Source organism: Dendrobium catenatum, unplaced genomic scaffold (genome assembly GCF_001605985.2).
Source record: "Dendrobium catenatum unplaced genomic scaffold, ASM160598v2 fragScaff_scaffold_1651, whole genome shotgun sequence".
Classification (NCBI taxonomy): domain Eukaryota; kingdom Viridiplantae; phylum Streptophyta; class Magnoliopsida; order Asparagales; family Orchidaceae; genus Dendrobium; species Dendrobium catenatum.
Genome location: NW_021320113.1, coordinates 83,537 through 100,498, shown reverse-complemented (window position 1 = coordinate 100,498; position 16,962 = coordinate 83,537). Strand labels below are relative to the sequence as shown.

General features: G+C 37.3%; 1 protein-coding gene across 2 annotated transcripts in view; it reads right to left on the bottom strand.

Annotated features, from left to right (window-relative positions):
- Nucleotides 1–6,999: 6,999 nt before the first annotated feature.
- Nucleotides 7,000–16,962, bottom strand: part of LOC110109895 (DEAD-box ATP-dependent RNA helicase 46) — a 29,632-nt gene continuing 19,669 nt past the window's right edge. For both annotated transcript variants that reach the window (XM_020841102.2, XM_020841101.2), the window contains exons 3-8: nucleotides 14,022–14,237; nucleotides 11,534–11,602; nucleotides 10,781–11,050; nucleotides 10,151–10,501; nucleotides 9,082–9,359; nucleotides 7,000–8,385 (exon numbers count right to left, since the gene is read on the bottom strand). In XM_020841102.2, coding sequence (XP_020696761.1) covers nucleotides 7,416–8,385; nucleotides 9,082–9,359; nucleotides 10,151–10,501; nucleotides 10,781–11,050; nucleotides 11,534–11,602; nucleotides 14,022–14,237 — 2,154 coding nt within the window. In that variant the 3' untranslated portion in view covers nucleotides 7,000–7,415. The remainder of the gene's footprint in view (nucleotides 8,386–9,081; nucleotides 9,360–10,150; nucleotides 10,502–10,780; nucleotides 11,051–11,533; nucleotides 11,603–14,021; nucleotides 14,238–16,962) is intronic.

Sequence of the window (16,962 nt, the reverse complement as noted above, 5' to 3'; positions counted from 1 at the left end):
TACAGCCAGCTCTAAGAAAGTCGCATAAGAAAACCGTAAATTGGCTTCACCTGATGGTCGCTCAAGATAGACGCGAGAAGGATCCAACGGAAGAAAAAGAGTTCCTATAAAAATATTATGCGCAAAGGCCTTATGGCAGAGCTAAATCTGCTGTCTTGTAGGAATCCGACTATCCGAGTCGAGCTTGGGCGTTCACGGGGCGCCAAAAGAGACCGAGCGCTGTGGGCCCTTCCAAGGCTGCAGCATATCTCCAACGATTATTGTTATTCTCTAAAAATAATTATTTTAGAGAGGGAGTTGAAGGTAAACTTGAATTATGGAGGTCAACCTTAGAGTCTAAAGGTTTTCGCTTGAGTAGATCTAAAACGGAATATATGGAGTGTAATTTTAGTAGTAATAGACCCAGTGAGGGGATTGTGACTTTGGGCGATCAAGTCATTAATAAGAGTACACGTTTTAGATATCTTGGATCTATTGTTCAGAGTGATGGTGAAGTAGATGGGGATATTATCAGCAGAATTCAAGTTGGATGGTTGAAGTGGCGGAATGCATCGGGCTTGTTATGTGATAGAAATGTACCCCTCAAACTTAAGGGAAAATTCTATAAGATGGTAGTGAGGCCTGCAATGCTTTATGGTGCCGAGTGTTGGCCATTAAAAGAGAAGCATAATACTAAGTTAAGTGTGGCAGAGATGAGGATGCTTAGGTGGATGAGTGGCTTTACCCTTAGAGATAGGATACGAAATGAGCATATACGTGAAAAGGTTGGAGTAGCTCCAGTAGAAGATAAGATTAGAGAGAGTCGCCTTAGATGGTTTGGTCACATAAAAAGACGGCCTTCTGATGACCCGGTTAGGAGAGTAGAGGTATTAGATTTGACTTGTGTTAAGAAAGGTAGGGGTAGCCCTAAAAAGACTTGGTTAGAAAATATTAGGAATGACCTTTCTTTATTAGATTTAAACGAGAATTTGACTTTTAATAGGACACAATGGAGAAAAAGGATTCATGTAGCCGACCCCACGTAGTGGGATAAAGGCTTGATGTTGTTGTTGTTGTTGTCTAAAAATAATTATTTTAGAGTTTATTGCATATCTAAATTGTGTTTTTTATTTTACATAATTGTTTTTATGATTATTTTAAATAATTTTTAAATTTAACATTTCATAACAAAATAAAAAATTTATGAGTACTTTACTTTTAATTTTTAGTATAAATATTGATAAATTTAATATTTTCATAATTTTATTTTATTTTTAGTTATATAATAATCTAAAAATTATAAATATTTTTTAGAGTAACAGTGAGCATAACAAAGCTTAAATGTCTTCGATAAAATTTTTGAATTAGGAAGTTAATTTTAACTAACAGTACAAAACAAGACTTTAACGACAATATCATTATAATCATCTTCACAAAAAGTTATACTTAGACTGAAATATTTACTAGCCAGATTCGAATCTTACGTATGTGATATGTGTGAATTTGCCTCTTCAACTTCTCTTTCGATCAAGAGCTGTGAATTTGCTTTCTGAACTTTTTGATCTCTCATTTTGTAGCTTGTGTTGGAACTTTTCTCTCCCACTTTGACCTTCTCGAGTTTTCAATTTTGGCTTTTGAAATTTGGAAGCTGACAAAGCCCGTGACATGCGATGGGAACTTGATGCTTGATTAATGAAATTCTGAACACAAGAGCTTGTTAGGCAGAACCTCACAGGCAATAAGATTTTGTCGATAAAGCTGGATTTGTAAATGAACACTTCTTTTATAGTATTTATGGCTTCGTTTGGGACGAGTTTTTTATTGCTTTTTAAAACGGAGTTGTAGTACAAATTTTTAAATTTTTGTACTAAAACTCCATTTTCAGAAGCAATAAAAAAACCGTCCCAAACGAAGCCTATGTTAAAGGTACGAGTGCATCAACTTTGAAAAAAAGATTGTGATGTTCTTTACATTATAATTTTTTAAAAGCAACAAAATAATAATAAAAAGCTAAGCCTAAAAATTCTCTGTGCATTTTGAAATTGAAGTTCATCGAATCAAATTCTTTGGATTAATCTGTTCATGATTTTCAATCATGTCAAATGTTGATAAATAAAGGGTAGCCTTGCATTGGCTCGTGGAAAGCTCTTTGGTCGCACTAGCTTGGACGTCTCTATCCCTTCTGCAACAATCTATAGAATCCAAGGGGACTGAGCTTGGTGTGAGAGATACATGAACCTTCGATTAACTGAAGAGGTAGGGGACTAGCTCGACCAAGACCTTTTTGTTTGTTTCCGTTCGCTGGAGTTGAGAATCTTTAACTAGAGAAGAAGAGTTGTAGAACTAAAGAGTGATATGCCAAAACCTAGAATAGCCTCTCTCTCTCTCGCTTGCTCGCAGTTTTGGCGTTTGGAGGTGATAAGGTGTCTGGAAGTGTGTACCAATTGACTAGGACGGATGTTTAGGCCAATTAAGTAAAGCTCATACCATGGGCGGCATCAGCCATAAGTTTGAAGGGGGCCAAATTTATAAGTAATTGTTGGCAAATATGTCGGGAGTCTAAGGGGGCTCTAGCAGCGCCCCCTGCAAGGTTCGACCTCTACCCAATATATTTAATTATACTATGGGCAATTGTTTAAAGACCATAGTATTTTAAAAATTTTAGGGGGAGGGGAGGGGGCAATAATTGCCTAAAACACATGAAGACTAAAAAACAGATTGAGATGGACAAATTACCCAAATAATTGTATAATGAAAAAAAAATTGGGGGGCCCACGGATCAAAGGGTTTATCTCTTAGTTAATAGCCGATACTCCTAACCAACAAATCAAAATGAGTTGTGTGTGCTAATCGCCTTAGATAACCTCTAAGATATAATGGCAGGTGTTTGATCAAGGCTTTTGGAACTTCGGCCTTTATTGCATAATTAGGTGAGTATATAAGGGCGAGCATATGCATTGAGTTATGATTTTTTTTTTTTTTCTATAAATTTTGAATTTGGTTAAGGTATTTTAGAATTTTAAAACTATAATTAGTTGGCTAAGTTTGTTAGATTTAAGATAAATTTAAAATTATTATAGAATTTAAGCAAAAAATTTATATGAAAACTTAATTCAAAGTTGAGATAATATTTCTAATATAATTAAATTACTTGTTGATGTTTTAAATTTGACATGATCAAAGAAATGTATATATGTATCTCAACAAAGATATAAACATCTAAATTAAAAAATCAATGAAAATGATGTACGATAACCAAGCTATAATATTTAACATTGCTAAAGATCTGGTCAACCATAATCGTATTATGAATGTTAAAATTAATAGAAATTTTATAAAGGAAAAATTGTTGAAAGGATCATTCAAATATAATAAACTCTAACAAAATTTTTGTTGTTAAGGGCGGGGTGACGTGACTCGACAGCTGTAGGCAGGGTGACGCGACTCGACATCGCACGTTTTTTCTAAACGGATTAAACCGGGTTGAGTTCGGATTTCCAGGTCGACCTGAACCCGAGCCGTTTCGAAATCAGGTCGGATCTTACTCAACATTTTTGGGTAGAGTTCGAGTCTGATTTTCTTGTCGTGTCAAATATTGACACCCCTAAAAAAAAAAAGCCTAACATATAAATACGTGAAAAATGAATATTAAGAAATTTGTTCTTACTTTTCAAAATCATAAATGAGTGTCTTACATGGTAATTTTTTCTTGAGTGTGTGATAATAAAAATATAGATGATAAATATATTTATTTTATTATTACAATTATTATGTTTCTCATTAAATAATACCTATAATGAGCACAATTTTTATGAAAGAAATTAAGGATAAATTTTATGTAAGGTTTTTATAAATTTTTTGTTGAAAAATAGATTCATCTCGTGATTCTATTAGTCAAATTTGGCGTTGAGTGGGACAATGGCAGTATTGTAAAATGAGGGTCCCCACTCCCATAAACAAAAACTTGCTCGTGAACCTTTCGAGGACAAGATCTGGCGAGTTATATCGAGTTCATAAGTGTTTGAACAAATTTAGTAGGGTCCGCATAACACTTTAACTAGTTAGTCCAAGAACAAGCTAGCTAGCTAGCATATGACTTACAATCTATTTAGACCTGGTGCAGCTTTTTTATAAAATTAATTGTAAAATTATTACTGTAAACTTAGCTTGGTTGGTGGGCGAGTCTGGTTGGGTACTCCACAACCCGTGCTCAATTCCCTTCGAGATGTAGGTCCTCTTAAGTGGAGCCCAATCAACTGTGGGCTATGAGGTTTCTGGTGAGGGAGGTTTCTGGGGTGGGTGCCTCTTCTAGGATAGCCGGGGATTAGTCACGCTGTCAAGCGCCGTTTCGGGGGTGGCAGCAGGTGTTATCATGTTCTATAAAAAAAATTTATAACACTTTCCAAAGTATTATTAAACGAGGCACCTATAAGGTGCCATATAGTGAAGATTTCATCACCTTCCAGATCATTTCATTCTAACTACCATGCTTGCACACATTCAACCCATTATATGTATTACAAACTATAATAGTTTGCCATGGTCCTACCATCGAACAATTATTACGTCCTCCGACCGGACGTAGAGGAACGTCCGGTCTGAGGCAAATTCCCGCCAAAAAACGAGTTGTACCGAGCAAATACCGAGCAATATCAAACAATAAAGAAAAATACCATCATTTGAAGACCCAATACCGAGTTATACCGGGCTTTACCGAGCAAATACCGAGTTATACCAAAGTTGTACCGAGTTTTTCCCATAAAAACTCGGTACAACTCGGTATTTCTCGGTACAGCTCGGTATAACTCGGTATTGGTCTTCAAAGAACGGTATTCTTCATTATTATCAAATAATACCTAGTTGTACCGAGCAAATACCTAGTTTTTGGACGGGAAATTGCCTCCGACCGAACGTTCCTCTACGTCCTTGCACCGAACGTAATAAAAGTTCCCTACCATCAAGCATCACACTATGTAAGGAGATTATTTTATGCTCGTTAAAATCTTGAAAGGTCTACATGTGAGTAGTTATATGTTAGTAACCATAACAACTCGATCTCTATTTGATTGAAAATCAGTACTCTCTTGCTAATATATTTGGTGAGGAAAAGTTTGATAGTGTAGAAAAGGTTTGATGCAACCCTAAGACTCTTACACATAGGAGATCTAAGAACACCAAGAAAAGTCAACTAGAATTTGAAGCGGCAATCAAAGATTTAAAATTCAATATGAACCAAGACTCTATGATTGGAATATACTTATGGATTTTAGGTAGCTATTCAAATTCCTATGTGAATTACATCAAAATATTTCTTAATATCATTAACCGAAGTTGCAAGTGGCAGTTGCGACCACTATTTTTAAAGTCTATAATTAGCGAATAAATTCATATACTTTCTCGAACATACCGATTAGGGGTGTCAATTTTGGGTCATTGGTCGGGTTCGGGTCGAATCCGGAACTGACCCGGGTTTAAACGGGTCGACCCTAACCCGATCCAAGTGGGAAAAGAGGTTGGAAATTTGAACCCAGGTTGACCCGACACGACACTGGAAGCTGGCTCGAACGCGGGTGCGAACTTGGACTCGGACTCGGCGCGGACACGGGCTCGGACTGGAGAGGCCGCGAGGGCTGGTGCAGCGCGGACAGCATCACGGGCACGCGGCCAGGGCGTTCGGGCAGCCGCGCGAGCATCCTCGGGGACAACCGTGCGGGCGCACTGGCAGCCTCACGGGCAGCTGTGTGGGCGCCTGGGCATCCTAGTTCACGTTGTAGCATGCTGGCAGGGCGTGGGCAGGGGCGGGCAGCCAGGCATACAGTTAAACAGGTTTCTGGGTTGACCCAGCAACCCGTCGGGTCAACCCGAACCCAACCCGTTAGGAAAAGTTTGATAGTTTTCTTCTACAAAAGGTTTGATGCAACCCTAAGACTCTTACACATAAGAGATCTAAGGACACCAAGAAAAGTCAACTAGAATTTGAAGCGGCAATCAAAGATTTAAAATTCAATATGAACCAAGAGACATGTAGAACATCCTAAACAAGCATGATTGGAGTATATTTATAGATTTTAGGTAGATATTCAAATTCTTATGTAAATTATATCAAAGTATTTATTATTATCATTAACCTAAGTAGCAAGTGATTGTTGCTACCACTATTTTAAAAGTCTCTAATTAGCGAATAAATTCATATACTTTCTTGAACATCTCGATGATAAGAACTCAATGGAATTGACTAATCAAAATTCCAAGAATGGATTTGATGGTAAATTCTTAAAGATTCACGTATCAAAGTTATAATTATTAGATTATCATTTTTATATTAAAGTGTATATCCATCCCCTTTAAAATAGAAATTATTATTTGCAGATACCGGACGATCCAAAAATCAATCAAAATGCACTACATCATCGGGTACCTAGCAATACCGAGCACCGGCATCGAACAAAAAAGTGACATGACATATTCTGATTGATCTCCAAATGCCATCGGTTATCCGCACAAAATAATATTTCTCCTTGGGAAAAGCTATTATCCGCGAATAACTTGTGAACTGTAAGTTTGTCAAGGTCATAATAGCTCATGTAAGGTTGGATTTTTTGAAATAAAACGCTCCAAAAATCCTCTCATCCTCAACAGCAAGGCGAAGCCAAGGCAACAATAAGTGCTTCTTCAATCACTTGTAAATAGATTATATATTTTAAAATAAAAAAAAAAACTTTTCTCATGTAAAAACAAATAAAAATATTTGAGAGTTATCTAAAATTTAGCAGTTTTAAACCAAATTTGATTCATTTAGCAATGCGTATTATTTATGATTTGATAGAAAAGTTCAAGCGTACAAAAGTTATAGAGATGGCTGTATTGATCATGATTTTAAAGCCTTGATACTCCCTTAGAAACTGTTTTTTCTAAAGTAATTTTTTTAGTACAAATGTTTTAAAAACAATAAAAATGCAACGGTCAAAAGCCATCCCAAACAAAACCTTAATTTCTAAAAACAGATCGTAATAATGGAAAAAAAGATAGTTTCTCAACCAGCAAAAGGAGCAGCAACTTAATTTGTCACTAAAATACAAGTTTATAAGAGTAATAATCGTACAATATTAGCAAGGGATAACCTTAACATCTCCATCCTCAGGATTCCAATATCAGCTTAACATCAAAATAGAAACAAAGAAATTAAAAAAGAAAAAAAAAAGAATACATCTAAAACAAAATGTATGAATGGACAGACTGAAACCTCAGCTAGCGCCAAATTAAAATTTTCAGACCTGCCTTTCTGTTCCAAACTTTGCAACTCCATTCTTGTAGTGAGTGTACACTTTCAGAGCGAGGAGTTTTTATCTACTTCTCATTTCATCAAAGGCCATACAAATTAAGCAGCATATATTAACTTAAATCGTTCAAACACAACACAAACAAGTCATTGCCAACTAATTACCAATCTCAGCTCCTGTGAACGTTCCATTGGCATGTCCGGCTGACCTCGGCGACATCTGATGACCTGCAAGGGGTGGATCAAATCCAGAAATCTGGGGCTTTGAATCAGGAACTACATTACCAGCTGCTGGAGTTGATGAGGGGGGAGCCTCGAATCCTGAGATTCTATTTGGAGCCTCTGGCTCGTGAAGTCCAACCCCTGCTGAAACTTGTGACAAGGGAACATCAAATCCAGATACCCGACGGCGACGGCCCTCAGGTAGAGGTCGATAGCTCCTATTAGGACTAGGGCTCCTACTCCGACTAGGGCTTCTAGGAGACCAACTCCTACTTCTGCTCCTGCTCCGGCTACGGCTGCGGCTGGAGCTCCTACTCCGATTGTATTTCCAAGTTCTGCTTTTCTCAGGACTGCGACTGTGACTTCGGTCTCTGATCCTATCTCCATATCTCCCCCTACCTCTTCCACCTTCATAATGACCACGGCCATCGGAGCTTTGAAAACGATCACGTGGACCGCCTCGGTCATGCCTACCACCCCAACCTCCCCTACTAAACCCACGACCCCTGTTCCCCCCACGCCCATCAACATGGAAGTCGCCCCGACCACCATGTCCACCAAATCCTCGACCATTGCCACCCCCACGACCAAATTCCCTCATGCCTCGACCACCACTATGGTCCGCTCGAACTCCACCATTGCTACCGCTAGAATCCCAACGGTTCATTCCACCATGTTGGGGAATTCTTTGGGGAGGGGGGCCGGAACGAACAGCCATTTCTCGGACTTCCGGCGGAACGCCTTGGTTTGCACCCTCAAGTAGCTTCACTAGTTCATGGGCATGCTTCCAATCTTGATCGGTAAAGAAGGTATATGATACTCCTGTAGCGCCAGCCCTGCCAGTGCGACCTATGCGGTGGACATAATCCTCGATCCCATTTGGGAAATCATAATTGATAACTACCCTGGAACACAAAAGAGTAGTTGATAAAAGGTGGAACCAGTAGAACTCTAAATGATGAGAATTTCAATAACCATAATCCAGCTCAGAGAATAAACAGTAATATGAAAAACAAAAGTATAAAACTTTTCTTGAGGAATTGTGAGAAAAAATAAAAACAAACAACAAGTTTATTGAAGCCTCCAAGTTTAAGTCTGCCAAAAGCTCCCAAAGTAGGAACTTATTTTAAACTGCTATCAAATATGCATGTGCACGGGCCAGGATGGAAAAATGGCAAGATGAAGTAAATGAAGAAGAAACTAACCAGATTTAAGATGGCTTTTCATAATTAGTATTACGAGCAGTCACAATTATACATGAAAGTCGCATGTTTTAAATATTAGCAACTATAAGAAGACAATAATTCGGTTATTTGAGATACTGATCATGAAACACTCCAAATAACAAACACATCTAATAAACTTTGGATGGTTGACAATCTGCATTTATGAAAATCAAACAAATATGATGAAGACGAGAAATGATTTCAGTGCATACAGAAGATAGGCCACCCAACTTGTCGTTTCAATTGTTTCAGATGCAATTGAAATAAGCACATATCATAAGAAAGCATTGTTGGGTTACAGGAATAGCATAGATAATTCATGCATAAAAACGTTGATAGATCAATCTTTTTTCTCAAAATTAGAAAATACTTAACCTGATATCTTTAATGTCGAGTCCACGGGCGGCAACATCTGTAGCAACAAGAATTGGGAATCTTCCAGTGCGAAATTGGTTTAAAACATTGTCCCTTTCCTGCTGAGACTTATCTCCGTGAATGGCAATAGCACCAAAGGGGCGGCCAATACTGTAGGCAAGCTGGTCACAGAGCTTTTTAGTGGAGCAAAAGATGATGACCTTGGATCCCCGTTCCCGACTTCTAAGAATTTGTTCAAGCCTTCTCTGCTTGTCCATTTGGGACAACACTTCCACGTACTGCAAACACCAAGCCCAACCACTCATAATGTTCAGTGAGAAATTTGTCGGAGGTTATTAGCACTAACCACAAATGAACCAGTAAAGATAACCACAGAGGGGAGAGAGAGTTTTAAACATTATTTTCTTGGAACCACATAAAATGCACATATTCACGTCAAAGACGTTTGAGGCGACATTTAAAAAGAGGAAGGGAAATAAGATAAAAAGGCAGTCGAAGAGTGGTTAATTGTTCCCTTCAGGCTTCAGGCAAGAAAGGTTTCAAGCTTATCCCTAGTTGAACCTTGACAATAAGAATTCTTTAAGAAACAAAAAAAAAATTCAGAAGTGTCTAAACTGCTTAATATTGAAAGTGGACGGAGGCAAGAGGAAAGACAGATGAGCAAGTCAAGCCATCGGCCTGCAAATCCCCTAAAAACAAACATAGATCCTCCCCCCTTCAAGCAACAGGGTGAAGATTTTGCTCCAAGCTAAAATATTAAGAAATCACTCAAGAGGACAAGCAGTACAAAAACATATACAAGTTTTCTCAACTTAAAAGCATACCATTCAGATGCATATTTTTCAAAATCAAGATTCATCCAACTAAACCTCAAAAAGGAAAATTTAATAAGCAAGAAGATCCAACAAGGAGAACGGTAGCATATGCAGTAAATGAAAACTGACTCAACATGGGTACAAAACCAATACCTTTAAAAGTTTCAAACAAACCAATTACTGGATTATAGCACCACTTATCATACAATTAAATTAAAATAAGAAAGAGCATTAAAATGATATCATTAGTTCACCTGTGTGATGGCCTTATTGGCAACAAGCTCATCAACGCTGCCAATGTTAACCTGCACAGCATCTACGAGCAGATCACCAGCTATTTTCCTTACTTCCATAGGCCAAGTAGCAGTATACATCAGAGTCTGTCTTCGTGGAGGTATCTCATTAACTATCTTACGGATCTGAAGTTCAAAACCCATGTCAAGCATTCTATCTGCTTCATCAAGCACAAGAAAAGATATCTGCCGAAAGTTTATCTTCCCCATTTCAATAATGTCATTAAGCCGACCAGGTGTTGCCACAACAATATCCACACCCCGTTCAATATCCTTCAACTGAGGGCCCTTTGGGGCACCCCCATAGAGGCACTGAGAAATTAATGAATGTTAACTTAGTGCCAAATTAGAAATTGAATCTTAGACATTGATGGTTAAAATAAGTTTTAGCCGTATTGGTTATCTGGAACTTTTATGTTCCCTGAAAATCATCACAGGTCAAGAAAATAAAGATGCTATCGCAGAAAAAAACAGGGGATGTGTGGTAATAAGCAATAAACAAGTTAATCACTACATCAAGATGTAAATTTCCAGAATCCTTCATTAACAGGTTTCACGGTAATTTTGATACATCTGCGTTGCAGAGCTTACTGTGCAGGAAATTCGTGAAGATCGACCAAACTTCAAAGTTTCTTCTTGTATCTGTGTTGCAAGCTCACGAGTTGGAGCCAATATCAACACGGTAGGACCAAGCTGGGGATTATTCCGGCATCTACTAAGATGTATTAGAGCAGGAATGACATAGCCAAGCGTCTTTCCAGAACCAGTTTTGGCAATGGCCACTATGTCTCTATTCTGCAAAGCAACCGGCCAAGTTTGTGCTTGTATTGGTGTGGGGTACAAGAAACCAGCTGCATGTATCTGAAATTGTAAAGGTCAATCACTCAGAGCATCAACAAATATATTAAAGGCATAATAGCAAAAAAAAAAGACAATGATATCCCTTCTTCGATGAAAGATACAAAAGGGAAACTTCATGTCACTAGCTGCTCGTTGGAGCAAGTTATGGCCGCAAGAAGGGATGCTCTAAATGAGTGGCAGGCTCAACTATAAGAATTCCCAACCAAATATTGTCATTTGCCTGATAAAGTACATCATTTGAGCAATCTTTTTCTTCAACATAAAATAAAGAATATAACTGATACATGGAGCTCCCGAAAATGAAAGACATGGGGAGGGTTGATGTAAACAATCGTACCGTTACATTTAAAAAGGCTGTTTCCGTGAAAAAAGCAATCTCCAAATTATATTATAGGTAACTTAATTACTGCTCCAATCCCTCTCTCTTCAACATAGAATATAAACAAATAATCTACTCTAAGAAAGATTAATCAGAAAAGATACCTCTCTCAGTATCTCTGGAGGGAATCCAGTGGCTTCAAATGTCATAAATGGGGCTGGAATATTGTCTCCCTAGAAAATTTGTTCCAAAGAGCAAAATCAGCACATTTCACAGTAAATTTATGGTATTCAATAATATAACAAGTGCATATCTCGTGAATGTTAATTACACATGCAGGAATAAACGATCAAGAGCTATAATAAAATAAACTTCATCATTTTGCTACATTTTCTCATGGGAAATGATATTGTAGCCATATCTGGGACCGAAAATTTGGTTGAAGTGTCTCAAATGACTATAAAACTTCATTTCTGCTTTCAATCCATATAAATAAAAGAAGAGTAGAAATGTAAATTTAATGCCTCCGGGTTTTTTTTTTTTTGTGGGCCATGAGTTTCATCCTATTTTGCATCAGTTTTATCTGATAAAATCAGTCCTAGTTGTTATTTCAGTGATAAATGCTCCAAATACAGTTAAGTATCGACTTGTGTATTCAACAGAACAAGCATTCGTACTAACTAGTGTGCGTACTAAGATACATAAAGTAACAAAACTTTAAAACATACTCAATGATTCGAGGAGAAACCAAAACTAGAACGGGGCGTATTTTCATTATCAATCTTTAAAGGCACTTCAGAACAACTCTGAACATCATTTCAGAAAATACACACAAAAGTTGCATGAAACAAGATATCAAAACCCACTGGTGGCATGAATTAGTGACTAACGAGCAACAAAGACACTTAAAAAGAAGCTTGACGATTCCAAACAGCTTGGAACATAGTATCATCTTTCCACTGGGTAACTGATAGGGAGTACTTATGTCACAAGTAATCCTATCCCAAATCAGTAAAAACCAATTGTAAAACTGCTGTCCACAGCGAGAGAACAGCAAGAAAACGGGAGAAATTGAGAGAAAACACAAGTAAAAACTTGTATTCCACTAGGTGCAAAGCAAGATAATCAAGATACAATTGTTCTTCGGTCCGAGAGGAAGAACGTACTCTCCACAATCTCCGGCGATGCCAAGAGCCCAAAACGAAACCTAGATCTCAAATGAAATTTCAAAATTCAAGATGAGGAGCCAATCCCCCCAAAACTCCTAATTATACAAATTAATCATAAAGGACAATAATGGACTTCCTAAAACAGCCTCTCATTCAAAAATTTTCCCTCCCCCATGCGTTTTAGCCGCTGTTTGGGCCCCCCGACTCCCGCTGGACCGACTCCCGCTCCGCGCGTTCCTTCTGGTTCCGCCCGACTTTGGTCCGTCGGGTGTAGAACCGGACCGGTCTAGCTGGGACCGGTCCAGGCGTAACAGTAACATTATCAGAAAATCTACAAAACTTTTAAAATATTTGGAGTCAAACTTCTTATAAAGTATTTCCAGAAGCCATGACTTTAATCCCACAATCAGCAATTTCCACAAAAGTTGCTCAAAACAATGCTGAAGGATGGGCTCAGGCATCCAAGTTTATCGAACAAGAATAAATCAAACAACCATAGTTAACAGGGCATGAAACGTAATAAAGAGTAAGGCTACTATGTTCTCATAACTATCCTAAATGGAAAAAAATTAGTGGGACAAGATCTCCCACAATCACAAGTAAATGAGCATAAGAAAGTATATCCTAATTATATAAATTAATCATAAAGGACAATAATGGACTTCCTAAAACAGCCTCTCATTCAAAAAATTTCCCTCCCCCATGCGTTTTAGCCGCTGTTTGGGCCCCCCGACTCCCGCTGGGCCGACTCCCGCTCCGCGCGTTTGGTCTGGTTCCGCCCTACTTTGGTCCGTCGGGTGTAGAACCGGACCGGTCTAGCTGGGACCGGTCCAGGCGTAACAGTAACATTATCAGAAAATCTACAAAACTTTTAAAATATTTGGAGTCAAACTTCTTATAAAGTATTTCCAGAAGCCATGACTTTAATCCCACAATCAGCAATTTCCACAAAAGTTGCTCAAAACAATGCTGAAGGATGGGCTCAGGCATCCAAGTTTATCGAACAAGAATAAATCAACCATAGTTAACAGGGCATGAAACGCAATAAAGAGTAAGGCTACTATGTTCTCATAACTGTCCTAAATGGAAAAAAATTAGTGGGACAAGATCTCCCACAATCACAAGTAAATGAGCATAAGAAAGTTTAATTCAACAAGTAATCAATATGTAAAGCCGTATCAGCACACTTTATTTATGAATATGTTTCTAGAAAAAATGTGTAACAGAATATTAAAGAAAAGAAGCTAATACCTCTTTCCAACAATTAAACATCATATTTATCTAGCATACCACTAAAAATCAGTAGAACAATGCATACTTTACTCGTAGCAACAGATATAAGCAAATTATCTGTAAGTTCTAAATAAATTCTTACAGAATAAGAATATTTAAAAATTATTATTCCACATACAGTCGTTAAGCATATGTCAATTATAAGAAAATATCATTCAATGTGGATAATATGACATGTTTGATCTGTTACCGATGCTGTAACTTCATGACGCTGGCGATATGCATCAACTGAGATATTTGGAGAATCTGGCGCTCCAAACTTTCTTGGAGGTGGTCTCACTGGACTTGCATTTGGGAAGGTAGCATGACTATATGTGTTGGGCATTGCATTCCCTGGTCGCATGCTTGAACCACCAGCATGACCTGGAGAGAGGAACTTAGGAGGAATGGCGCCCACTCTCAAGTCCTGAATAAAAGAATTAAAAGAAGAAACATGAGTATTGATTTCCAACTTGAGGCATGCCAAAAAAATGTATGAAAACTAATTATTTGGATACCTAGTGTACAAGACAAACAAAATCGCATCAAGCCAAAGAACCTTGTACTAGAAAACCTAGAATCATGTCTCCCAATTCAACCAAGGCAATGAGAAAAATTCAGCATAGCATGTTTGAACCTACTTTTTCTAACACATTTCCATCCAAGGTTGGACCTCATATCCTTCACCACTAGAAAAAAAGTTCGTTAAAAATGCATCATGGATTAGGTTATTCCATTCCTGCAAAAACTAGGAATCGTCAAATCAACTTCATCATCAGCATCACAGGACTTACTAGAAGGCCCACATATTTCATAGTTTCTTAATCATTCGATTTAGTTCAGTTGTCATTTGATTTGAACAGCATCAACCAAAACTAAACAAAATCCATAATAGCAATTGGTCAACATAAAATCATACTTATTTTCTAGCCTTTAAATGTTTGACTTAATTCTGTACGCAATGAGCACTTCTGACAAGAAATAATTGGGCTACCGAAACAGAAGAAAAGACGAAACAATGAAAATAAAGGGTTAAGGATGCCAACTCGGAGAATATATTCAAATGACTGTTTATGAGGTATTGTTGACAGATAAGAAAATATTATAATCAAAGCCTACTCAAGGAAAGATAACGAAACAGGTGCTTAGAGCTGCCTCGTAACAGATACTGAACAACCACGAGCAAACAAAGCAAAGCCCATCATAGAATTTTTTTCAAAGAGGGGTTCAGATATAAGAATTAAGAATACAATCCTTTGTATCGATTATGGAAAGATTTATAAAGTTATTTAAAGTGAAATAACATAAAAATACTTTCACAAGTGACGATTCTAATAATGAAACATTAGTTAAAAAAAAAAGTGAAAACTAAAAGCAGTGGAGAATATGTTTAAAAAAGAGGTTTAAGATTAGTATGTAATATTAATATTTATCAGTTAATATTATTAGAATATAAAGAGATGATCATGTGTGATTAGTTTAAGTATATCTAGGAACTATTGTACAAAAGATTAGAGATAGATGAGGATACAATAAGGACGGTTGGTAAAAATATACAAAAGTCTTTAAAGAGTTTCATGCAGCAAGATAATGTCAGGAAGACTTGAAGGTAAGTTTTTAAATAAGATAAATCAACTTGACTACATTGTATTAATTTAAGTATTGAGCACTAAAAAGTGATTAATAAAAGTTGAGCATGGAAGAAATGAGAATGTTAGGATTGATGCATAACAAAACAAGGAAAATGGCTTGAGAAATGATTATCTTAGCAAGATTGTTACAACGGAATCAATGGAAGATAAGTTTGTAAAAATAGACTAAGCTAGCTTAGGCATGAAGAATGAAGGGAAGACAAGCAGCTAAAATTAATGACAATTATAAATGAAGTAAATGAAGATTAATCATATTGATAGAAGTTGCGTAAAAAGATATGCACAAAATAAGGTTAATATATAGCACCCAACAAGAGCAAATGGAGAATGAAGTGTCATAAAATTGAACCCACCTAGATGGGATAAAGCTAATGATGGTGCATTCACATATTGATGAAAACGTTATATAATTTCAATTTTTCAATTGGTTCTATTTTTTAAATTTAAATTTTAGAAAAGTCAAAAAACATATTGATGTAGGACTTAAAATTGATGAGGACATCAGGCCTTGGAAAGCGTACCAGAGGCCGGGCCGATGATCTACAGCCACGATCGCGCCGATCTATTTTTGAGTCATTTTATGTATTTGATTTATTTATGCACTTTTTTCCGATTCTACCCTCACTTGAGGGCCTAGCCGTTAATATTCCCTAGGGGCAAGTTCGTCTTTCATTTTCTTTTCATTGTATGAGGCTATTCATAAGCCCCTTGTTACTCTTTTGAAGTTAATGAATGATATTATAAAAAAATTTCTGCGTCCATGTATTTGGAGAGAGCTTTGGTGAAGTTCCTTGGTGAAGGACAATGCATCACCCCCCAACCGCAGGAAGTGTCTGGGTTTGCGGTCTTATCTCTTCCTTCCCTTCTTCCCCTTTCTTTCCCACAACCCACCGAACATCTCCCCTCCCTTAATAGCCAGCGACTCCACCTTTCTCCACCTCTCGGTCAAAACCCCACCACCTCCCCAATACCGACCGGCCTCCCATCCCAACCCCAAACCGTCAGCCAACTTCTCACCTTCCTTTTTCCCTCCAAATTTCAAAACCCCTTTACTTTCCTAAAATAGATTCCTACTATTCTAGAAAGTTTCAATTCAGATTTTGAGTAATTAAAATATGAAATATTCTTTTCTAAATAAAGGAGTTAATTTAGGAAATTCAATCATTCAATTAAATTCAAATTTGAATTTGAATTTGAAAGAGGGTCTCTTTAAATCCTTTTTTCTATATCCCAAACCCCCAATCCTCCATAGCCGCCGGCTACCAAGCCTTGTCATTCCCCACATCCTAATTTTATTACTTTCCTAAAATAACGGTATTTATTTATGAAGACTTTGAATTCAAAATCAAATAATTTTGAATGTCAAATTCTTTCCCTAAATAACTTACTCCACCTTAGAAAACCACCCCAATCTATTCAAATCTGAAATCAATTCATATTTAATTCAATTCCCCACATTCATTGAACATAGACACCCTCTCTCTTCCCCTCTTTGATCAA